At 49.1% G+C, this 23,311-nt stretch overlaps 7 protein-coding genes and 3 non-coding genes across 10 annotated transcripts; 4 read left to right on the top strand and 6 right to left on the bottom strand.

Moving 5' to 3' along the window:
* Positions 1-985: 985 nt before the first annotated feature.
* Positions 986-1,058, bottom strand: BO80DRAFT_t236. Its single transcript has one exon. It is a non-coding gene; the product is annotated as a tRNA-Lys (tRNA).
* A 1,244-nt stretch (positions 1,059-2,302) lies between these two features.
* Positions 2,303-2,375, top strand: BO80DRAFT_t234. The gene has a single exon. It is a non-coding gene; the product is annotated as a tRNA-Lys (tRNA).
* A 221-nt stretch (positions 2,376-2,596) lies between these two features.
* Positions 2,597-4,988, bottom strand: yvc1 (putative potassium ion channel Yvc1; the record flags this gene model as incomplete). Its single annotated transcript, XM_025718035.1, has 5 exons — positions 2,597-3,291; positions 3,342-3,482; positions 3,538-4,472; positions 4,525-4,852; positions 4,913-4,988. 5 exons carry the CDS (start codon positions 4,986-4,988, stop codon positions 2,858-2,860), a joined length of 1,914 nt encoding a protein of 637 aa, XP_025572554.1. The 3' UTR covers positions 2,597-2,857.
* Positions 4,989-5,238: 250 nt separating this feature from the next.
* On the bottom strand, positions 5,239-6,983 carry BO80DRAFT_467128 (translation initiation factor eIF2 subunit alpha). Its single transcript, XM_025722827.1, has 4 exons — positions 6,730-6,983; positions 6,492-6,654; positions 6,221-6,428; positions 5,239-6,164 (listed from the first exon to the last, which is right to left on the bottom strand). The coding sequence occupies exons 1-4, from the start codon at positions 6,805-6,807 to the stop codon at positions 5,687-5,689; spliced, it is 927 nt and encodes a 308-aa protein (XP_025572555.1). The 5' UTR covers positions 6,808-6,983; the 3' UTR covers positions 5,239-5,686.
* An 823-nt stretch (positions 6,984-7,806) lies between these two features.
* On the bottom strand, positions 7,807-8,125 carry BO80DRAFT_362213 (profilin; the record flags this gene model as incomplete). Its single annotated transcript, XM_025716047.1, has 2 exons — positions 7,807-7,941; positions 7,997-8,125. Coding segments are annotated over 2 exons (264 nt in total), but the record flags the coding sequence as incomplete, so codon positions are not given.
* Positions 8,126-10,294: 2,169 nt separating this feature from the next.
* On the top strand, positions 10,295-11,582 carry BO80DRAFT_427526 (cupin domain-containing protein). The gene has a single exon (XM_025720030.1). It carries the CDS (start codon positions 10,789-10,791, stop codon positions 11,302-11,304), a length of 516 nt encoding a protein of 171 aa, XP_025572557.1. The 5' UTR covers positions 10,295-10,788; the 3' UTR covers positions 11,305-11,582.
* Positions 11,583-12,814: 1,232 nt separating this feature from the next.
* BO80DRAFT_164588 (SulP family inorganic anion transporter) lies at positions 12,815-15,486 on the top strand. The gene is made up of 4 exons (XM_025713889.1): positions 12,815-13,336; positions 13,401-14,030; positions 14,086-14,602; positions 14,664-15,486. The coding sequence occupies exons 1-4, from the start codon at positions 12,939-12,941 to the stop codon at positions 15,357-15,359; spliced, it is 2,241 nt and encodes a 746-aa protein (XP_025572558.1). The 5' UTR covers positions 12,815-12,938; the 3' UTR covers positions 15,360-15,486.
* A 127-nt stretch (positions 15,487-15,613) lies between these two features.
* BO80DRAFT_495693 (uncharacterized protein) lies at positions 15,614-18,658 on the bottom strand (the record flags this gene model as incomplete). The annotated part of the gene is made up of 4 exons (XM_025723962.1): positions 15,614-16,756; positions 17,291-17,864; positions 17,926-18,429; positions 18,504-18,658. 4 exons carry the CDS (start codon positions 18,656-18,658, stop codon positions 15,614-15,616), a joined length of 2,376 nt encoding a protein of 791 aa, XP_025572559.1.
* Positions 18,659-19,655: 997 nt separating this feature from the next.
* On the bottom strand, positions 19,656-19,726 carry BO80DRAFT_t235. Its single transcript has one exon. It is a non-coding gene; the product is annotated as a tRNA-Gly (tRNA).
* Positions 19,727-21,856: 2,130 nt separating this feature from the next.
* Positions 21,857-23,078, top strand: BO80DRAFT_437099 (slipin family protein; the record flags this gene model as incomplete). The annotated part of the gene is made up of 4 exons (XM_025720989.1): positions 21,857-22,043; positions 22,118-22,235; positions 22,301-22,793; positions 22,848-23,078. 4 exons carry the CDS (start codon positions 21,857-21,859, stop codon positions 23,076-23,078), a joined length of 1,029 nt encoding a protein of 342 aa, XP_025572560.1.
* Between the last annotated feature and the right edge of the window lie 233 nt (positions 23,079-23,311).

The raw sequence follows: 23,311 nt of genomic DNA on the forward strand, positions 1-23,311 counted from the left end.
GGCGGGAAGAAGGATGTCATGCGGGTGTTCAAACGCATGGAACTGATGGTTGCGGAGCACGATGATGAGACATCTTCTGATAATGAATGATGTGGATGAATCTCTACCGGGCACAAACCCTGGCCCGATCAGGGATTCCGTCAATTGCATTGCATGGTGTCTTTCGGTGTTCATTAGACACCCTTGTTGCTCGACGGGCTCGAATTTGCTCGGGTTGCAGCGTGCCTTGCCCGGCCCCATCCGTCGTCGAGTGGTCACCTGCCCGGGGTAGCTACCTCCTTCCTAATCGAGGAGCGGCTGCGAGTATAAACCCCCCCCCTCTTTGGCCTCCCTTCTCCCGGATCTTCCTTTCGAATCTCTTCGTCCTCCTCCTATATTCCAGCAAGCGTCGGTCCTGGCGTTCTGCGTTTCCTTTCCAGACTCGACGACGACTATGCCCCTCTCTATCCTTGGCCTTGTATCACTGTTGGATGGGCAGTGATTCTTGCATCGGTTTCTTTCCGGCTCAGATCCCACAAGGTCGGCTGGAGCTGTAGGTGGGCTGTTCTGCGATGGCCTGGGTGGTCCTCCTTTCTGGACATAATTGGTCATGCTGTACATAGCCTACCTACATCTTTACTATATCGAAATGACATGCAGGCATGAACTTCTGTGGAATTGTCATTCGCCAGCAGGCGTCTTAACGTCGTAGTACGGACTCGAGATCCAAGCAGTTCTGGCTTGCTCTTTATGTTGCATAGCAATACCCTCCTCCAGCCCGTTAAAAAGTGCTGTTAGATTGCTGTTCGGATGATGTAGTAAACTGCGAAAGCTGCCCGGGCGTGATAGATAGGAAGGGCTGGTGGTGAGTGATAGATAGCATTCCCTATCCTCGCCCACGACGCGCAGGTTGGTTCTGGCAGCGGCAGCTTCGTTACTGGATGCTGAAGGTTCTCAGGCAGTAAGTAGAAGCAGCAAACAGAATGGCAAAAAAAGCAAAAAAGAAAGCCCAACGCGGGGCTCGAACCCGCAGCCTTGAGATTAAGAGTCTCACGCTCTACCGATTGAGCTAGCCGGGCTTGCTCGTTGAAGAACGCTGCTAAGTAATGCACTATATTCCAATATAGCCACAACCCATCCGTATATGTATCTTAAGTGCCAGTTCACTTCATCTAACAAAACTGAACTAGTTAGTAGTGGTTCATTTGCAGAACATCTTACTACGATGCTCTATAAAGTTCATTTTATATGGCTCCACAAGAAGCCGCTGTGGGTCTGGACCATACGACTCTCATGAAGTGCTTAGTTATAACTTAATCATGTTCTGCTATATATATAGTCCCAGGCCACCTCCCGGTATACCCATGCGTCGAGTCCACGTATGCTCAGAGACGCGGGCCAAATTGAGCCACGACCTATATGGCAATACCCAAGGATTAATTCAAGTGAAATAAGCTGCACACGACTGGATCGCCCCAGTAGACAAAGAGGAGCGCTATGAGATCCACGGACAACAAGAAACAATTGCTAGATCATACGATAAGACGGGTTGCAGTATATGTTGCAACAAGAAAAAAAAAAAAAAAAAAAAGACGGAAGCAAGGCATACAAGACCCGTCGAAGATGTTGAGTAATGGGGGTATTAAATGTTGAGACATGCCATATTTCTACCTTCTACGCCCGGGGCTGAGAAGGGATATATACCTTTTGGCCTACGTGGATCTTGACATCAAATATGATGCATCGGAAAACATTCCCGAGAACAACAGCAAGCCGAGAAGCAGCCAATGCTATATCTAGATATACCCCTCTCCAGTAAGCACAATAGTTAGTCCGATCAACCAAAATATGTCATCTACCATAGTATGAGTTTTTAACCCAGGCCTGCCCACATGGCAGGCCCCATGAACCAGGTAAAGCATGAATTACACCCACCCACTATCGGGCTCTGGTTTGCGAACCGTAAATACGTACACCACAAGTCAAAAGAGTATTGGTAGTTCTGGCATAGTCTCATATATGAAAAGAAACCAGTACTACACCTAGCTGATCTATACCTGCTACCTAACAGGTAACTTTGACCAAAGAGAAACATGGCGAGCATCCACCCTTCACGAGACCTAAGAGTAAGACTAGATACAGAAAATATTCAAGAGTGATCTGCGACATCTGTAATACAGTTATCCATGTTTTCTTACACTTTAACCAAGAAGGGCAGCTCTCGCCTGAACTCGACAAATTCGCTAAAAGACGACTGCCTGTAGCGACACTGGTTTTTATTTGGCTTATAAGGCAAAGAGAAGCAGCGTTCTTCAACTAGCTAGCCCGGCTAGCTCAATCGGTAGAGCGTGAGACTCTTAATCTCAAGGCTGCGGGTTCGAGCCCCGCGTTGGGCTTTCTTTTTTGCTCTTTTCTTCTTTCTTCCATCATCAAAAATGCAGCGATGATGGCGTTAGTGTCTTCCTCCTTCCTTCCTCTTGTTTCCTGCTTTTTGTTTCCGATGAAGACTCCGGTATTCCCATTTCTAGTTACCCTAATCTGCCTACACATTGTCACCCGTTCCTAGAATACTTCCCTCTTTGAAGGACCCGGACAAGCATCTAAAATATCACGAATTCTATTATATGCACACATACAAACCTAACTATGACCTTGTACTGTGTTTATTCAATACGGGACTATGCGGCGGCAGTTCAGTAATCATTGAATAGGACTTGAGATTGCTCGCTGCTCGTATGTACTGCATAAATAGACCTTCCTGAAGTTAGGAAAGATACCACCTCCAAAAGCCACATCAAAACCGCATGACACAGGAAGATGCACAAGGACAACCGCGAAAGCCATTAATACCAACTTTTCTACTCACCTGAAATTTTGTTCATTCCTGGTCCGCTATGGTTGAGCTCGATTCTCCCATCATCATACTTCTTCCAGCTTTTTCCTCTGCCAGCACTCTGACCGTCTCCGTGAGCGACATGATCTGTTCCTTGAGCCGCAAAACCTCCAAAGTGGTACCGTCAATCTGCACATTTGGAGTGGTCTCCTGCACAGCCTGTCTCCAGCCGTCGTCAACGTCAAAGTCAACTTCCTCAGCCGCATGCTCCCATTCCTGCACACTATCATCATCCTCTTCACCGCGACGACGATTCCACCTAACTCGCCTAGCGTCTCGCACCTCGAAGAACGCAGTGATGACGAGGATGGGCGAGTAGATGATCCCCATGATGACGTCATTCAGCTTTGCATAATACTGCCTTGGTAGCCACCATTCGAACGGGAGCACCAAGAAGATAATCTCCAGCAAATTAAATGCTAGATGGAATAATTAGCCATCGTTCATCGTAGCAGCGGGTCAGACATACGAGGTATAAAGACATTCTCATCCGGTGCACGCACAAATTGCATAGTCTTCTGTGCGAAGATGGCCATGTATTCGTCCACAGCATTCCCCGAAATATCCTCGTAGGCACTATTATATAGTGCAATGAGGATATTCAAAAGGACTGGAAAGGATTTAGTTAGCCATACTCCCAAGTCTTAAAGATGAGGGGCATTTACTGGTCATGACAACGAAATTGAACAGGTAGTAAAGGATGATCCCGAAGGGAAAGGCAAAGTCCTCAAACGTGCTGAATTCTGGACTCTGCATGACACTGTTCGCCATCCCTTGGATAATACCTCTGACTATCTGCGTGTCCTCATCCACCTGAGCCATGCCGATGAAAGCTTGGAAAAATCCCGCAAGAACGACAAAGAGCAGAGCGAAGAAGATTATACTCTCCTTCATCATGACCCTCAACACCACGAACATGGCACCGAAGAAGCGGAAAGAGTCGAGGTAGAGCATCATACGCATCCAGAACATTGGTCCCGCAAAGGCTAGAAAGTTGTAACTCAATTCGTTCAGACTTTGCCTTTGTGCATCGTGGACGGATGAAGAATGAGCCAAGGCAGCGACGCGCAGGAAGAAAGACACGGCAAGTATCGCATAGAGTGTAGAGTTGAAGGCATTCCAGAAGTCCAAGTAGTGCCACCCGACCTTCCAGAGTTTGGTCACCTCATCGCAGATGAACGCAAGTGTCATAACATAAAGAATCCCCTCGACGACATCTATATCGCCCGTGGGATTAACTGTGTTGATGACCTGAGTATAGAGGCCAAGATATATGAGGGAAAAGAATATCTGGCAGATGTTCTGATAAAGAGGTGCTCTCATCCGATCTGGATGGAAGTGAACAGCGAAGCTAGTGTTGTCCCTTTCCAAATAGGGAACGAAGTTTGTTGGGTTGCCCTCTTGTTGGCAGAGCCATCCATTCCAGAGGTATCTGATGCATTTTTGATATCCAGCAGAGCCAATGACCCTCAAAGCATGAAGATCAACAGCACGCTCAATGACATTGGCTGGCACGGTCTCCTCGCCGTCAATAAAGATCGAGTACCGCTTGAGAAGAATATTGAGGAGTAGTGTATCCTGATCTTCCTCGGTTTCGATTCTGTATCGTAATCAGCAAAAGTTTCAAATCATGCAAGGCAAAGGTGTACTACATCCGCTTCGCTATGACCTCACAAGCGATGGCTCGGCGTTCATGTAAATCAGAATCCCAGAGTTCTTCTTTGGCCTGAAGTTTGAACCACCGCAGACAGATGAGCAAGCAGAACGGGACGCAAACCTGCAGGTCATCACCCCCTGCTAGCCGGGCTGTCTGAACCACATTCTTTGTGATGACCCGACTGTTGGGATTAATGATGTCACTCTCATCGAGCTCACAAGGGACGACCTGTTCGATCTGATACTTGAGACGCAGAGCGACTTTTGTCACCTCTTTGGAAGGTAGAGTTGAAGGGGCTTGATCATCTGTAAACGCAGGGAGCACTATGAACCCTGTCAGCCGACCGCATGGTGTAGAGCGGCTCCGCATTCAAAATGACGTACACCGGTGTTGCTCCATATGCAGGCGGTGTCGGGCCCGCTCTCTGTCGGTAGTGAAGATACTCCTCCAGTGACCCATCTTGAAATGTCCGGCAAAGTAGCCTCCTTAGCGGAATGATGGCAAAGATCAGACTCAACAGGAGCTGAGGGACGAGCGATTTTCAGAGCTACGCAGCTGCTTGACACTCTTTGGGACTAACTCGCGCGCCCGTAGCGCCCCACCTCCGGCCAATCAGCTCAGACCGCCAGTGGAGGGACCATCTCCGAGGAGCAAATCATACAAGAAGTCGGGGAGCGATTGTACGCCGCATACGCCTATGTCTAGAACGGCCACTGGGGTTGAATCGTTAATTCAAGAAAGCTTATGTACATCAGATCATGGGAGAGCTCCTGTTGGCCGGAGCCCAGTCTCAACAGAGATTCAAGCAACATCCACCGAGCAACAATGCATGAAGACAATGATGCCATGCACATTGTCCCATGAGAAGAGAGGGTTTTCGATGGGATAGGGCTTCCCCTGCCGTCTTCCTACCTTGCTGATGATTTCGATTTCGTCCGTCGCACATTAAGCCGTACTTCCGTCTCATCAATCGTGTCATGTCCAGAAACTCTATTGAACTTTTCCGCTCCCTACCCGACACACGTATACGATCGCCTTCAACCTTCACCCTGCGATGCCGCCAACTCCAGTACGTGAAACGTTCCGTATAATTTCCACGCCTCCGTCGAAGCGAGCCTTAAGCTTCAAACCCCGCCGTGAAGTTTGCCGCGGGCAGCTTACTCAGGAACGCCCTCGTCGCTCTCGGACATGCTCTCGTCACCGCTGACTTCCATGTTCTCACGTTCACGCTTCTCCATAAGTTCCTGGAGAGCGGCATCATCGTGCTCGGTGACAGCCTTGGGCGCCATCTTGACGATGCAGCCACCACCGGACTCCTTAATCCGAGCCTCGATCCTTTGGATGGCCTCTTCGAGCATCTGAATACCAACGGCCTTATCCAAGCACTGGCTGGTCAAGACGTAAAGTGGCGGGGCAACCAGCTTGACCTTGATCTGGGTCTCAGCAGTGTTGTTGGCCTCGGCGGTGCGCAGGGCCTCCTTGACCGCGTCGATACCATCGTAGCCAAAGCAAGTAACCTCGATATCGGCGCGAACCTTGGTCGGGTGGGGAGTGAGTCTCTTGCTGATGTAGTGCGTCAACTCCTTCTTCACGGACTCGCTGGGGAATTCAACTTCGTTCCACACGTCGGGGTTCCTAAAATGGTATGAGCAAAATGGCCCGTAATGTCCTCGTGTTCGCTATGGCCTTACGTGATGGAGATCTTGAACGCATCGTGAGAATGTCCGTATTTCCGGTTCAAAGGCCATCCGATCTGCTGGTAGAGGGTCTCAAGAGGGGTCTGGGTGGCCTCGGCAACATGGCGCATGATGGAGTGCACCGCCTTGCTCTTGTTGTATCTTTCCTCGCACTTGACCACATCTTCGGGAGAGACTCGTCGCTTGGAAAGATCGATATAACCTGGAGACGTAGAAAACCCGAGTTAGTAACTTGTAATCGTCACCCGGAGGACTCATAACTTGCCCTTCTCCTTATCGACACGGAGCACGATGACGACCTCGTTGCGACCGATACGGATAAGCTTCTGGATACTGCGAATACGTCTGCGCGACAATTCGGAGAGCAGGATCATGCCGTCAATGTTGTCATATTCGAGGAGCTTAACGTATGCGCCCATTTCGGCGATCTGTATGGTTGAAAAAGCAACGATTAGAGACCCCTTCGCTTCCGACAAGGAAAGATAACCTGTAGCAGTGCATACCTGCTTCACGTTGACCATGACATAGCTGTCGACCTCCGGATACTTCTCCTCGTAGAAACGGCAATTTGTCAACGACATTTTCGGCGGGGTTGCGCCTTCTGCCAGGCAAGCTTCTGAACGGTCCGAGCACTGGGATAAGGCTGAAAAGCAATAGGGTATCCGAGACTAAGTGGCCTCGAGATAAATCCTCCGTGAGAATGCCTGAAAGGATGTGAGGGGGTTGTGAGCCTGGATAGACGACTGTCACTTACGGGGTCACAAAGCACAATTCGAAAAACCCACTTTCGGCCTCGCGGTTGAGTCATCACGTGCAGGGCTTGATAGCTTACCGCCCGGCAAAACACGATAATGCACTGATAGGGCCATAGTGAGGAATCGATACTACTAGAGTAACAATTCACGCCCAGTGTCAAGAATCAGAAGAAGTGCTGGCCTGAAGATTTTATTGTTATTGTTATTCATTTCCCACGCATCGTGGCTGGAAAAGCTCACCTCATGTAGTCTTGCTTCCTGGTGATATACTTACAAATGACTTCTCTTAAATCGTCGCGTACTATGTCCGATATGATAGCTAGAATATTCAGCATAACAAAAGGCTTAGGCAGTTTGGCACAGGTCTAATCTAGCACCAATGATGTACCCTCCTCTTCCTGAGTGTTAGAAACCCTGGAGATGTGATCACCGGAAACTTCCGTTAATACTTATTCATTATATTTGAGCACGCCGTTATAGATCATCACCCGCTGGTGCTCTCCAAACGGCGTTCCGCTTTCTACTAGCGTTTTGTTACCCCTTGTCGAACGACATTTCAAGGATCCTTATTTGGATGTGATCTCCTGCCGCTGTCTCAGCCAGAGAGTCTCTGAATGCCTTGAATCTGCTGGCAATTATTCTCTGATGAAAATCCCTCCTCCAACGGTTTCAGGTGCTATATCCTGCAAGACCCAGGTCTACAAACACTTTTACTGCAAGAGAAATAACGAACTCGCTCAGAGGACCAGGGTGACCAGGGGCCCGACTGCTCTAGACAGTTAATAGGCCGTTTCCGTGACATTATCATAAATCAGATAGACCATGTCAGAGTCCTGCCCCGATTAAATAATCCCCAAGATGTTCGTCAACCTTTGCAGCCTCCGGTTGTTGCACCCACTCGGGACTATGCGCCAATATAAAAGTCTGATTCGTTTTAACCGCATACACGGCTTCCTTGTCCTACACCGATAGAATTTCAAAAGATTATACCAGCAATATAGATCTTGGAACCTACCTTCTTGCCATGAATGAATCGTTCATTTGCTAGGACCACCAGGTATCTCTGTCCCTCGAAATAAATCCCATCAGAATATAGAGGACTCGCATCGCTAAGCCCCTTCAATAGGCTTTGCACCTCCTCAGGCTTAGGCTTTAGATTCGTTTAGTACATATTCGTCTTGAAACCATCGTTCTAAAATAATTAACAAGTGCCTTACACTGAAGCCCGGCCTAGCCGCCCATAACACTGTCACCGGCTCCTGAAAATATAGCGCCTTTGTCGATTTTGCCAGTCGCGATAAGAGAACTGTCGACATACCCTAAAAAAATGAGAAATTAGGAATAGTGTAACATAGCCATGATTGTTAGGTTCAGTACCTTGCCAGCTCATCTTGAGTGTGTACCTATGTGGTTGCTAATATAAAGGGATTATAAAAATTGGGTTGGTTCAGTGAATAGACAGAGGGGTTAGGACTCTTTATAGCCATGTTCTTATGTACGACCCGTCAAAAAGATGGATACGTCATCCTATATACAATCTGTCCAGCCAAAGACATCGTCAAGCGACAGCCGCTCCTTCTCCTCATGACGTTCATCACCCCCTCTATCTGACTAGGGCTATGTTTTACCAGCGCCTTTGAAGTATCTGATACATTGTGTTTGCTATCATCCATCATTATAATGACCCCGGTGGGTGAGTGTTCGTTACACTTTGATTTGGCGCAGTAACTGAATAACTCTTCCAGCAAGTCTTGTTGCCCCTGGTGGGTGATCTCACTCCACCGACCCGCCACACAACGTCTCTAGCTATTGTATATTTAGAACTAGTATTCGGTCTTCTTCTGGCCCGTCTTCTCGCTAGTCTCGTAGCGCAATATTTGCACTGGCGATACATCTACTGGCTGACATTGGGCGTACTGTGCCTGGCTTGCTCTGGGCCTTCCTGCCCGACTTTCCGTCACCAAACATCGACATTGGGTAATTGAGAGTTTAATGGTTCATACTGAAGCTGTACACCTAGCACCCAGTCTTGGTCTAGGCTACCGTGGTCGGGCTTCTGGTCTCTGCCACAAATACCGATTTCTGGACGATTCTCACATTCTTCTGTCCGGAGATCCGCATCACTTCTCCGCCTTTATCATTGTACTATATCCATGGTCGGGCTGTCACCCATGTTCCCGAAGCTATGATATGCAAGTTTATATCTTGCTGCTGCGGAGGTAAGGGAAATATGGACATCCCCGCAGTAAGTGACATGTTGTGGGCCTGTGAATTCAGTGGGGCTACCCCGTACACCCGCACTTGCTGGGTCAATGCTTTGACGGGCAGCCCATAGGGTTAAATGCTGGGTGTATAATCCGCTTTGTTCAGTACTACTTATTCTCGCGAAGCCACTGCTGACACACAACCTGCGGCCATACCCGGGTGAATACTGGCGGCACGGCGCAGGATACGGTCGCCAGGGCAGCCAGGAATCGGCAGTGCCACGACCGGCACCATCCACGGTCACCACGCCATGACCGGCTGGATCGTTCACACAAGTCGCAAACACCCACAGCGCCGCCGCCAGCAGGTCATTCCAGAAGCTTGTTCTCAGGCTGTAGCGGACGATTCAAACATCATCAAGCTGTGTGCTACGCTGCGCGATGATGCGTAGTCCAGTTAGCCTAGTCCATAATTTCAGGTTACAAGTAGTGTTGTTTGCGTGGCTAACACCGTACCATGAGGCGAGTTGTGACTATAGCTGGGATAGATAAGAATTCAAGGTCCCTATAGACTAAAGTTTAATCGCGTAACATGGGCGTAGCCATCGAGATTTCAGGACTGTTTCTAACAATTATATGTCAAGAACCACGTAGACCAAAAGGAATATATCCCTTCTTAGCCTCGGGCGTAGAAGGTAGAAATATGGCATGTCTCAACATTATATCTAACCCAATTGAAAAGGAATTATTCCCTCCGATATCAAGACTACTAACAACAGAGCCGTAATTCAACAAGTTTAGGCAGATAACATATACGCAGCGACAGTGGTACCCGACATAGAAGCCGAACTCGTCTGCGCTACATCTCTCTTGTTTCTATTTAGCGGGTATCTAGAATAGCATAGACTTACAGATAATACACATTTGTTATCACCCACTGCAACAAGACGGAGGACGTCTCCATAGACAATGTATCTTACAGCATTATTAGGTATACTGAAATAGCTTATGATCATCTTTAGCTTATATAATCAGTAATAGACCTAACTAGTTATAAAGAATATCCCTACCCAGGCTTATGTTGACCACAGCCTTGCCCGTGCGTTCTTGGCTGCAATATGACTGACCCCCACTTGTATCAATCGGAGTGGCAGATTTTTGTTAGTCTGATTCTTGGGCCCCTTCCTAGTTCCTACGTTGGGGGCCTAATTATCACTGTTTTCTTATTCGATACGGAATACGTATAAATCCTTTGATCCTTTTCTGACATTGGGGCTATGTCTGCTTACCCCACCTTGACCCAGCCGCACCTGATAACCTCTTCTCAGTGCGAGGATTCTCCTTGTGTGGGCCTGGTAGCTAGGCATGCCGTATTGTTTACGATTGAATCAAATGATCGGCGAGTTCTGTTCCGACTATCCAGAAAATCGCGGAGGTATCGGTGGTCAAAAGACGTGAACTCCGAATGGCCCGTGCTAAGCAGATAATCATATAAGAGAGGCTCAACCTTCCAACATCACCCCTCTGTTTTTTTTTTTTTGTAAATACGTTCTCAGCGCTCGTCTCATCTCGCTATATCTACTTCCTATCCTAGTCAGCGAATATGGCTCACTACATCACCACAAACGACGCCAACGGGGTATCCGTCTTCTCCAAAGTTCCAGACGAACAATTCAAAATATCCGTTCCAGTCGGCGAAATTCGAATTCTTTCATCTGCCCATTCCTTCCCGCTTGACCTCTCAAGCGAAGCCGATATCGAACAGTACCAAAAAGACCGTACCTCTACGTTCTTTCCAGGAAGCAGCCGTCGGATTGTTCCTGATGGAGGCACCTCCACAATCATGATTACAATGGAACCGGGGGCTGAGAGTCCAATGCACAGGACTATGACCTCGGACACTGTGGTGGTCATTGAGGGTGAGATTGAAAGCACCTTGGACTCAGGAGAGACGCGGATTCTCAAAGCGGGTGATGTGCTTGTGCAGAGAGCCACTATGCACAAATGGAGGAACGTTACCGCCGATAATGGCCGTGCGAAAATGGTTGCTTTCGCCCAATCTACGGCTGAGCCTTTGCAGATTGGAGATAAGGTTCTCAGTAACGAATGGCTCAATTGAAGGCTTATCGATAGAATGAGGCGCGTTGGGAATTTGGCTCGTTGTTCAGATAATACTACGCGCACATATGCCATACCGCGGGAACACATGAATGGTGTTGAGCAACAGATTTTGTGTCAGATAGTTGACGATTTGCTAATCCTCTTCTTCGAGCCCTGTTGAGCAATATCGGTGGTTAATATTAACACTACTATACTGATCCCTTACAAATATCTTTCGTTGAACAGCTCGGCCTTTAGGCAAACAAAGATGAATTCTAATATAAAACTGGCCCAAAGAGGGAGATTTATACGGATATACTGACCAAGGTCGTGAATGATCAGATTCTCTGGCCTCCGCATCCAGGCTACTATAGCACCACCATGATTAAGCTGCAATAATATCTTTGCATAGGAATAGTATACAAGTGATGTGACTTATTTGCTTTAGCTTGCTCGAAAAATTCCACGACGGAGCCAGAGCATACTGTAATGGCACACAAAGTCATGCTTAGGACGCAACCTAATAATATGGGTATCTAGCTTCTGCCAGAGAAATCACGGAATAACAATTCTTCTTTTTCGCCCTCTTTTCCTTTCTTTTCTTCTGGGAGGTCTAGTCATTCTCTGAAACTGACCTGTGCATGAGCTCAGTGATCACTATTGCTTTTATATGTAGATTAAGCGCCTTATCATGGTTGAGGGGTGTTGATAAGATGAGATCCATGATGCATGCCGTATACAACTCAAAAGCAATGTGCAGAAACTTTTGGCCAAGCGGTCTGTTCAACTTACCGGCTTTGAGCTTAAATATGCCGCAAGCCACTAGCCTACGTCGTTCGGTAGCTGGAAGCAAACGAGGGTTTATTATTAAGTTACTACCTATAGCGGCATACTAAGCGACTACTACATGTACGAGATCATCTTGATGTATGTGTCTAAAGTAAAGAGCCCATTCGGGTGAAGCAGCTGATCTAACCGTAGCACAACGGTCTTCAGCCTTCAATTGGAAGAATAGGCTAGTCTATTGTTATGACCTATCATGTAAGTATGCATGCAGGATGCCTGACCCCCAGGGAGGCTACTGGGTGTAGCACACTGGGCTTGGTGCCTCATGTTGGGCAACATCGTTTGAGCCGAATTGCATTGCACCGGTTGCAAAGACTGGCTGGATACTGGTTGGTTGGTTGTTGGTTGGTTGGTTGTCATAGACCGGAAACAAAGAAGCTTAGGTAAGCCATGGCAGGGTTGTTCTTAACTAGTTAACTAGGTTAAATGGGAACGTCATCATCCTGACGGCTTGTCTCAATGCAGACTGGGGAAGGCAGTGGAATAAGCAGGCAAACTCTGCCTGAGGTGCGGCATCGCACACAAAGAAACTGGTATCTTGTATGGTCGGTCGCCAACCAAGGCCTGCCTGCCTTATCCGAAAACTTACGATTCCGCTAACGACGTACTTATCTTAGCCAGCAGCCACCGCTCCCTGCGCTAGCAATGCAAGCCTCTTGACACGCTCGACGTTGCTGTGTTTTCTTTCTTCCCCTCCTTCTCTCACCGTCGAAGTCGCGATCGCATATGGCGTTTCTCGCATCGCTTCAGACTGCATTGACTGTTAGAGTCTGATCTCGTCGTTCCTCCGGGTTTCTCCGAGTAAACATGTCGGATCCCGATTCGCAGCGCGGACACGCTGAACACCGCTCTTTGCGGGACTGGGTCGTCGACCTCTTCCGGGGACCCCTGTCGAACAGTTCCACAGGCTCCCAGACTGAACAACTTCCTGAAACCCTAGAACCGAACGATAGAACCCGCCTGTTGAAAGTGGATGATGATGGTGGAAGTCCCGCATATGGCACAAGAGACGGTACAGCGCCACCGGAGCAGGAAGGGAATCACCAATGGGGTATATACTCCATGCCCCAAGTCGACGGACAGTCTGGTATATCGGGAGAAAGTAATCAGCATGTCCCTGGAAACCCAAGTTTCGTTGAGGGCCCAGAGAACATCCCTCGACCTGGGTCAGATATGGCTTGGCCTGTGAAGAACCATAAGACTATGTAGGTTTGAGCCTTGCGGTCGGTTGACTGTCCGATTGCAGCAGAATGACTGACCAAGGACCAGGTATCTATCATACTATATCCCATTCTTCAACTGGATCCAACAATATCGTTGGTCTTTTTTTCGGGGAGACTTGATTGCAGCCATGACAATCGCATCCATCTACATCCCCATGGCGCTATCCTTGGCTTCCAATCTCGCTCATGCCCCGGCAATCAATGGTCTTTACTCATTCGTATTCCATCCATTGATCTATGCGATCCTGGGAAGCAGTCCCCTATTGGTTGTTGGCCCCGAAGCAGCTGGTTCTTTGTTGACTGGAACGATTGTTAAGGCTAGTGTTACACAAGGACACTCGCAAGAGGACGATGAGGCTGCCAGTGCTATGGTTGTTGGTGTGGCCACTGCCATGGCAGGGGCCATGATACTGGTCGCCGGGCTGACTCGCTTGGGTTTCCTGGATAACGTGCTGAGTCGGCCCTTTTTGAGAGGCTTCATTACCGCCATTGGCTTCGTCATCTTCGTTGACCAGCTCATTCCGGAGGTCGGGTTGGCGGACTTGGCTAAGGAAGCCGGCGTCAGCCACGGAAGTACAGTGCAAAAGCTGGTCTTCCTCGTCGAGAATGTCAAAAGCTGTCATGGGCTCACAGCTGCAGTGTCTTTCGGCAGCTTTGCCATTATAATGCTCTTTCGGTATGTACTACGCCTCCAATAACAGAACGATCAATGCTGACTGCACCTATCTTAGAACGATCAAAAAAGCACTGGAACCACGATACCCCCAAGTCGTCTACTTTCCCGACCGTATCCTTGTTGTCATTTTATCGGCCGTTTTGACCTGGCGCCTTGGCTGGTATAAGAAGGGGCTCGAAGTCCTCGGCCCGACGCAAAATACTGCTAGTGGGCTTTTCGCATTCAGGTGGCCGTTCCAACTCAAACACTTGAAGCATGTACGCACTGCAATGAGTACCTCCTTCGTAATCGCCATCCTTGGCTTTTTCGAGTCCTCCGTTGCTGCCAAAGGGCTCGGTGAGAGACGAGATGGCGTCCAGGGCATGTCCGTCAGTGCGAATCGGGAGATGGTGGCGCTGGGCGTTGCTAATGTGGTCGGGGGCTGTTTCATGGCCCTTCCCGCATTTGGCGGGTATGGTAGGAGTAAAGTCAACGCGTCCACGGGCGCCCGTTCTCCTATGAGCAGTATCTTCCTCAGTATCATCACCTTCATCTGCATTATGGTGCTGTTGCCATACTTGTATTATCTTCCGGTAAGTTTTTTTTACAGCCCCTGGCAGATCTTGAAAAGGCACATATTGACCTCTACCCCAGAAAGCTGTACTGTGCTCTACAATCTCGGTTGTTGCATACAGTCTTATAGAGGAATGTCCTCATGATGTTGCGTTTTTTATTCGCTTGCGTGGCTGGACAGAACTCGCATTGATGCTTCTCATTTTCGTCTCCACAATCTTCTACTCGCTGGAGCTGGGTATCGCGCTCGGCATTGGTCTCTCTATCCTAATGCTTATCCGCCACTGCACCCAGCCTCGCATACAGATTCTCGGAAAAGTAGCTGGTACATCCAACCAGTTCGACAATGCCGAATTGCACTCAGAAAATGTGGAGCTCATCGAGGGCGCCCTTGTTGTTAAGATTCCAGAGCCGCTCACTTTTGCCAATACTGGTGACCTCAAGAATCGTCTGCGCCGTCTTGAGTTTTATGGCACGAATCGCGCACATCCTTCCCTTCCACGTTTGCGACCCCCGGAGCACAATAAGAACGTTATTTTCGACGTTCACGGCGTCACGAGCATCGATGGTTCCGGCACACAGGTCCTCTCTGAGATTGTGAATGGTTACATCGATCTCGGTGTAAGCGTCTTCTTCTGCCGTCTTCCCAATCGCGATGTGTTTCGCATGTTTGAAAGAAGTGGCATAGTTGACCGGTGCGGAGGCATGTCGCATTTCGTCACCGGTGTCGATGAAGCTCTCAGGCTCGCTGAATCAGAGGCCCGTACAGAGCCTTGAAGATCCTCTCGAAAGAAACCAGGAGCTCCAGTTGCATAGCTGGGTTACTCGTCACGACCAGGCCTTGTAAATGATTCACGACATTGCACGATATAAGACAGACGTATAGAATGTATAGTCCCAGCCTCTGCTAGATATGTTGTTGATAGCAGTCAAGATTAGAATCGCCAGCGGTTTTTGTTTTTGGAAGGGACCTGTGTGGGAAGTGCTTGTAGTCTGCGATTCCGCTTAATCACGTTTCCTGGCCCTCATCCTCAGTCAACCACGGCCCTGCGCACAATATCCGAGAGCAACATCTCGCAAGCCCGCAATGTGAGGTGATTCTTCCGACTAGCAGCATTCTCCGATTCGCCATTCTCGCTTGCCGACGGCGCTGCAACCAATTTCAATCTGCCCTCCCCACCAAGTGAAAAGCCCCCGCAGGCGATTTTCGTCAAACGCACATGCTCCTGTCCTTTTACGATGGGACCAGCGCCGCTCAAGTCAACCCTCATCGCCAAATGCTCTTCCAAGTATGCACTGAGAATAGACAGTATATCCGACTCACTTCCTGCACCGTTGCCTTCAGTACGAAGAAACCCTCCCAGTGACTCGCGCGGTATAGTGATATTCAAGGAGCGCAAATCCGGCGCAACGGAGGTTGGAAACGATAGCGTAAGGTGAAGCTCCTTAAGGATGTCAACGGGATCCAGGGTCCCAGTGTCTCCTTCAGAGGCGAGAGTATTAATGTATGTGATCAACGCTGCACCTATGAATTGCGAAGGAAGGCGAAGCGGCGAGCAGTACGTATCGAACGTCGAAGAGAGGAAAGAGATGAAAGTTTGTCGGAGAGGTGCGGGAAAGCGGGTTAGGAGGAGAGGAAGGCGCGTAGCGTGTGTTTGGGCTTGGGATCGAGTTCGCGCTCGGGGTCTTGCGGCGGGCTCTGGTTGAGATGTCGGAGGGGACAATGTGAGGAGAGCGGCTTTGTAGGTTATGTTCTCATACTCGAGTTTCACGAGGATTCCGCTTCCTTGATGAGAGGGCGAAACAGGGGGTGGTAGGCGTTGGGTTCGGGATCGAGATCGAGGGGGGTGTGGAGGCCGAGATTCATTCTCTGGGCTATGTTCATGTTCAATGTCTGAGAAAGAGAGGTTTGGAATGAGTTCCCAGGTACAGGATTGCAGCGCGCCTGTCCTGGAGAGCGCATCGTCCTCTGTCGCAGGTAGTGGGCCGCTGGATTGAATGGCGCTGGGGAAAGAGACCCCGGTTAACTGATCGCGCAGTCGAGTCGCGTAGGTCTTGAGAGCCACCGGGTTGTCGAGAAGGGAGTCGAATTCTTTCCCATGGTGGAGGGGTGAGAGACGGTGGAGTGCCCATGTGGTGTTTAGTAGATTAATTTGTGCCATTGTGGTGGTATCCTTGCGCAGGTCGAGTATTTGGGAACTGATGAGAAATCACATATCGTGGTATGATAGCTCTATTGGAAGAAGGACTCCCTTTGAGCTTGCCAGCCAGACAGGCAAATAACGCGGGTATCAGATTACTTAGTTGGGGAGTTCGGGGCCTCAGCGCGATTATCTCCGTCAACACACCTTATCACGCAAACATGCCAAACACATCTCCATGACTGGAAATTAGGGCATAGGGTATGGGTTTTGTTATGGTCCGAGGAACCATCCTATTACTACAGTAGGTGGAAAAGGTCCAAGCATGGCAAAGTTTCTATCTCTTGTAGAAGCGGCTGCTCGAATTATTATGCCAAAAGAGTAAGTCCCAGACGCGTAAGTAGCTCATGCAGCAACATGGATATATTCTCCGCCCTGGAGTACACCAAAACCCCAATGAAACGCCTCGCCTTGAGAATGCAAATTATGCAATGCTTGCTAAACCGACCGAATGCTTTATGCGCGCCATCCATCTGAAATCTGACAGTCTTGGCAGCAGAACAGTACAGGCAACCCAGTCCAGACCATGATTCTCTCTGCAGGGTGCGGCGTTGCCTTTCTCGAGGCCAATTCCTCTTTCACAACATCGAACCACACATCTTCCACAGAACCATGAAGGTGCACATTCGGTGCATTCTGGAAAACCAACGCGTTGATGTCGTCTTTTTCATGTAAGGTGATGTCGTTATGGAAGTTGTGCATGAAATCCTTCCGCTGCATCCGCTGATTGCCTCCGTCCCCGATCTCAGCGGAGAAGTACTCCACTATTCGGAGGAATGGTGACACTGTAAGCAGAGACCCGATCCAGCTGTCATCCGACACCGTAGGCTCATCAGGCGGTACAGTGTACCGCAGGTATGAGACTAGAAGCTGCATGCAGTGGTGTGTGGCTATCAGGGTAGGGGTGTCAGTAAAAGGAGGTGATCTGATTATCTTTACTTGCAATTCCCGGTACATGATTTTACGGATGTGGGGGGGTACAGGAACTGGCAAGCGTCCAGCTTCCCAGTCACGCAGGAGGATATTAGTCTGCTCTCGCCTGGCAAGAGCGTAGGTCTCCAGGAAGTATAATGTATAATACCTGCAGGAGAAGGGGCATGTCAGAACGGATACAAGGAGAAAGTTGGGGAGCTAACACGTACATCAGCGGAGTGAGGTGAAACCATAGGCGCGCAGTTGTTCGCTGCACAAACACATACCGCTCAGCCTTGGAGGAGAACATAGATTTCATGAATGCCGGCTCACTGTGCACAAACCGATCCATGACACGGTCTGCGATGTAGCAGCAGAGCCTTGAACAGAGTGTCTGCCGGCGACGCAAGCCAGATATGTATTTAAAAGTGTATATGTGGCCACCCTTGGCACTCTTTGCCGGTGGGAACAGATCCGACAGCAGCACTGCATCGTCCTCTGGGTTTCGAGTATATGTCCTCTCGCTATCTATCGGGGATGGAAGCGTTCCATGACGGCGTTGGCGAAGGTATTGCCGGGTAATCCACTGTTCCTGCGAGTTAAGCAGCTGATGGAATGACTTGCAGACAAGCCTTAGCGGCAGGTAATCTGAGACACCGCAGTGGGCGAATATCTTGATCTGGATTTCGACCGGAAGGGTATCCCAGGGGGACGACGTTGGAACTAGGTTCACTCTGTCAACATTCAACAAGGACACGTTAGCGACGAGCATGCCACAAGCTCCAACTGCACATCACCAGTGCTAAACGAGGGGCATTTAACGTACACTGACGACGATACCGACGATGGACCTGCAGCGTGCTTCGACGGATTATTCTTCTTGGCATCTGATTTCTTTCCTCTGTAATTGATGACAGCGCGCGCCTTCTTTGCCTGTAGCACCAAGTTATGGAATGAACTCATCGTCAAGCTCCGAAAGGCATGGGGAGGCCAGCTCCAGCTTCAGGAACAGGATGGAAGAGCTTGTCACCATGCAAATCCCCTAGTCAGTCTTCTCGTCGATCGATTTTAAGGGATTCTCCGCTTGCGCCTTTTTGGGGTCGAGGGTAGATGACTAAGCAGGGCTGAGCAGCTGTTGCTATTTTAAAAGCAGTCCACGCATAAAAGGGTCATATGCGGGGGTGTCTGAATGTCCAGGAAATGGATTATGGCTGATGGAGGGTGATAAGAACAAGGGGGCGACCTTGACAGATGGAACAATGGTGGGAGGGAGAAACGCTCCCATCTGAAACTGGATTGGGGCTACCAGTCTGCTAATTTGCGGCTGGATATTCTTTCGTTCCTTTCTCTGACCCCGAGTTTTCAAATAGCCTAAGTTACGCTTTGCTAAGGAGGAAATATACCTAAGCAATGTGATAGCTTACTGCGAGTCAATAGAACATCCAATGGACGTCTTGTCACACCAGTGTTGATACTCTGATACGTTCGTTTCATTTGGGGACTGCAGAACCCGGCCTTACGTCATCGTGCAACAGGGGTAGTTACTCCATCCTGTGCTTGATTTGTTGGAAGGACTGAGTATTATGGGGCCCAGGCTACGGCCTGACATCGCAACAGCATACACAAGAAATCATGCAAAGCCTAACAAAGCACTGTGAATAGGCTTCACATTAAGCTGGAACCCCCCATTGGCTCATGAACTTCAAAGGCTGCTAGAATCTAGCAGTTTTTGACAACTGTGTCCTTTTACCATGGTGGCGCTTTTGATGGCACCTTATAGGGCATGGAGTACCGATGCTTCTGTGACTTCCCCAGCATAGCGAGCTGAGATTGCAGTAGCATCATCTCATGATCATCATCATCATCGGGGCTTCAGTAGGAGTGACAAGCAAAAAGAGGAGCAAAAGATATTTTGGCAGAAGTTCATCAAAATTCAAACCAATAACAGTGCAAAAATATGTGCATCATCCGTGAATCGAACACGGGCCTCATCGATGGCAACGATGAATTCTACCACTAGACCAATGATGCTACTTATTGCTTAAGTAGGCAAAATTTTGATAAATGTAAACAAAGGGTATGCAATCAGCCGATATTTGAATCATGATCTGGGTGCCTCAGGTCCTGATCATTTGTGGGTCAACTTCTGCTATAACATATGCCGACACTATGCGCTGTCAACTTAATTTTGTATGCTGAGAGTAAAGTAGTCAGTAGCTAATGCTAAAATATAGAGATCATCGGACATGGCGCGTTTACAATGGTCCAAAGACTTTCGAGGAGCGAATACATTCAAAGTCTCATCCACGGCTGGTTACCGAAGAGTATGTTTGTGTTTGAACAGAGTAGGCTGACCCGTATTTTATTATTCGGGACAAAAAGCTCACCACATCCTCGCTGGATTCCTATCATGGTAGTTGATGTCGAGACTGGCAGAAGTATGCATACAGGCAGAGGCATGCGAGCGATCCATCACCCATATTCAAGGATCCTGGTGGAATTACGCGATTCATTAATCCCATGTTCCGATGCCCTTGCACATTCCTATTTGCATACTATTTTGTCTTCACATCCTGAAAAGACAATGACTTAATTTCCTACTTTCTCATCTGGTGCGCTTGCATGAACTACTGTTCCGACTTGACATGCATCGGATAATCGGATCAGACGGGAGGATAGGGTCGAATATTGCAAGCATCGCGATTGGACTCTTTCCCGCCCAGTGCGGGATTAGTCTAAGTAGAGCCATGGCCCGACAACACGCCGTCGAAGGAAGCACTGCCCCATTGCGCCCGAGCACTTGGCAGCAAAATACGTGGTGGGACCTGATCCCGTGTTTCCTTTAAAGAGCCTCACTGTAGAATATCCACGGCGCTTCCGACCGATCTCCCTGATGTATCGAGTCGGATGCCGAAGGCATTTCGAATGATGATGTGTACCTTGTTCCCCGGATCAATAGGTAGACTTGACCTGTTTAATGACAGTTGTCGAGATTTATGTCGGGTGATCATTGCACAGCATAAACCTAATCCTTCGCCCGGTGATCTTGATACGGGATCACCAACAAACATCTCAAGAAGGGCTGTGAGCTCGCTCATACAGCCACGGGTCAAGTTGACTTGGCGGGGACTTAGCCACTAGAAGACATTTGGAAGACTTGAAGAATTCACGTGGGTATTGACAGGGCACCTGCATACAGGTAGATAATACCGGGGCAACGGCAGGAGGTATGCAAGCCAGGTGATCAAAGAAGTGAGAATGATGTAATTTGTGTGACGGGTACTCCGTTGTATCCGGAGTAGCGTCGGCGAGGACCATAAGTGATTTCCGACTCTTGGAGTTGGAGGATCTAGTTCGGAGTACTCTTACAGTCACGCGCTTTGCGGCCTTATGGGCGGGCACAACTAAGACATTGGGGCAGTTTAGTCCGTCTATGACGATAGCTGCGGCCAAGCCTCGCAAAACTCCGGAACCGTCTCGGAACTAGAAATCTACAAACCGCTAAGTGGTGGGTTTGGGGCCTTTTTGAGTTGCTCAGCCTTGGGGGGCGGAGTAACAACAACAACAACAACAACAACAATCCATCGGTCCACCCAACACTGTCCAACTGGGCAAGAGCGCGGAGCCTCAGGGATCAAGGGCTCAACTCTCGAGGCGCCCAGGGGAGGGGTAGGCTCCACTACAAGAGGATTAACTTGCGAACTAAGGGGTCAAAAGGCCCAAAGAGGCCCGTTGGATTAAAGCTAACGACCCACAGCCACCGATGCGGAGAACATCTGAGTTCACATGGATGACGGCGTAGGAGGTGGTAGGGCCGGAGCTCACTGTTGATAGTATTAGCTAGGAAAATCTCCTGTCGAGTGGCTTGACACGACCCGCGAGCCAAGGTTGCAGCTGTCCAACGGTACTATTTAATTCCCCTCACCCCCTCTTCCAATGTCATACTTTCTGATCCTTCTCCATCAGTTGAATGTTCCAACGCCTGCTTCTTGCCCGCCTCTAACGTTGCAGCTACGAATTAAACCCGGCGGTCTTTAATCACTCTTTCCTTATCCGCATACTTAATCTACAAGCCCGAATCACGCCTCCGGCTCCACCTTAGCCCTGCAACCCATTCCAAGTCCAATATCAACTACATACATCCCTGCGACCTGCAACAAAATGTCAGCCGAAAGAAGCACGGATATCAACGGCAAGGCGCCAGTCCACCAACCTACGGACTCTGCCCGCGAAGCAGGCTTGGTTAATGTGCAACCAGCGCGCCTGGGCGATCTGCAACCCAAATACGCGCAGCAAATCCAGCATGGTGATGAAAATCCCGATGCGCATGGGTGGTACGCGTCATTCAGTAAGTTTCACCCTACTTTCGTAGCCCTGATTTTGGCTAGCACAGTTAGTCTAACAATTTCGCGTCCCAATTAGTTCACGGACTTGGAGAATGCATCGGATGTCTGGGTGCTATTCCATGCTGCATCTGCTGTCCCAATCCATTCAAACCAGTTGCACAAGGTGAAGTTGGCTTGATCACAAGATTTGGACGGTTCGTACACCCCGTGGTAACTCCTCATGATTTATCTTCTAATTTTGGGTGTTTTTCTCTTGCAGATTCGAACGCTCCGTCGACCCCGGTCTGGTTAAAGTGAATCCGCTGAGCGAGCACCTTACGGCGGTGGACGTTAAGATCCAAATCGTCGAAGTACCCCGCCAGAGTTGCATGACCAAGGACAACGTCAACCTAAACCTGAGTTCTGTGATTTACTACCAGATCATCTCTCCCCACAAGGCCGCATTCGGTATTTCCAATGTACGACAGGCGCTTGTGGAGCGCACTCAGACTACACTGCGTCATGTCATCGGTGCGAGAGTTTTGCAAGACGTAATTGAACGTCGTGAAGAGATCGCTCAGTCGACCTCGGAGATAATTGAGGACGTTGCTGCTGGATGGGGTGTCCAGGTTGAATCCATGCTTATCAAGGACATTATTTTCAGCAGCGACCTGCAGGACTCACTTTCTATGGCGGCGCAATCCAAGCGTATCGGTGAAAGCAAGGTCATTGCTGCTCGTGCTGAAGTCGAATCCGCCAAACTGATGCGTCAGGTAAGGACCAGGCTCACTCGAACTTCTCAATATAGGCTAACTTTGGTGACTTAGGCCGCTGATATCTTGTCCTCCGCGCCTGCGATGCAAATCCGCTACCTTGAGGCAATGCAGTCCATGGCTAAGACAGCCAACAGCAAAGTAATCTTTTTGCCGGCAATGAACCAGACCGTGCAGCAACAGATGGCTACGGCTGAAAGCGCTGGCGAGGGACCTAGCCGGTACGGACAAGCCGATGATGGATTCCAGCGTGCAATGAATGCGCGCGTGGTCGAAGATATCTGATCGCAATCTACCACGATGATTTGATTGCGTAGGGCATGGTGGCTATTCCTTTCTGATGAGTATATGCTAATGACTTTGGACGGATTATACCTCGGGAATTCACATCGCCTGATAGCCTTGTGCCTTTCCTCTCGTTTACCTGGCTTTGACGATACCCACCTTCTTTTGTTCCGTGCTTGTCATATGTTGATTAATGCTTCCATGTCTGATTAATTAATCTAATTATTCGTTAT

The sequence above is a fragment of the Aspergillus ibericus genome, assembly GCF_003184845.1.
Source record: "Aspergillus ibericus CBS 121593 unplaced genomic scaffold BO80scaffold_37, whole genome shotgun sequence".
Classification (NCBI taxonomy): domain Eukaryota; kingdom Fungi; phylum Ascomycota; class Eurotiomycetes; order Eurotiales; family Aspergillaceae; genus Aspergillus; species Aspergillus ibericus.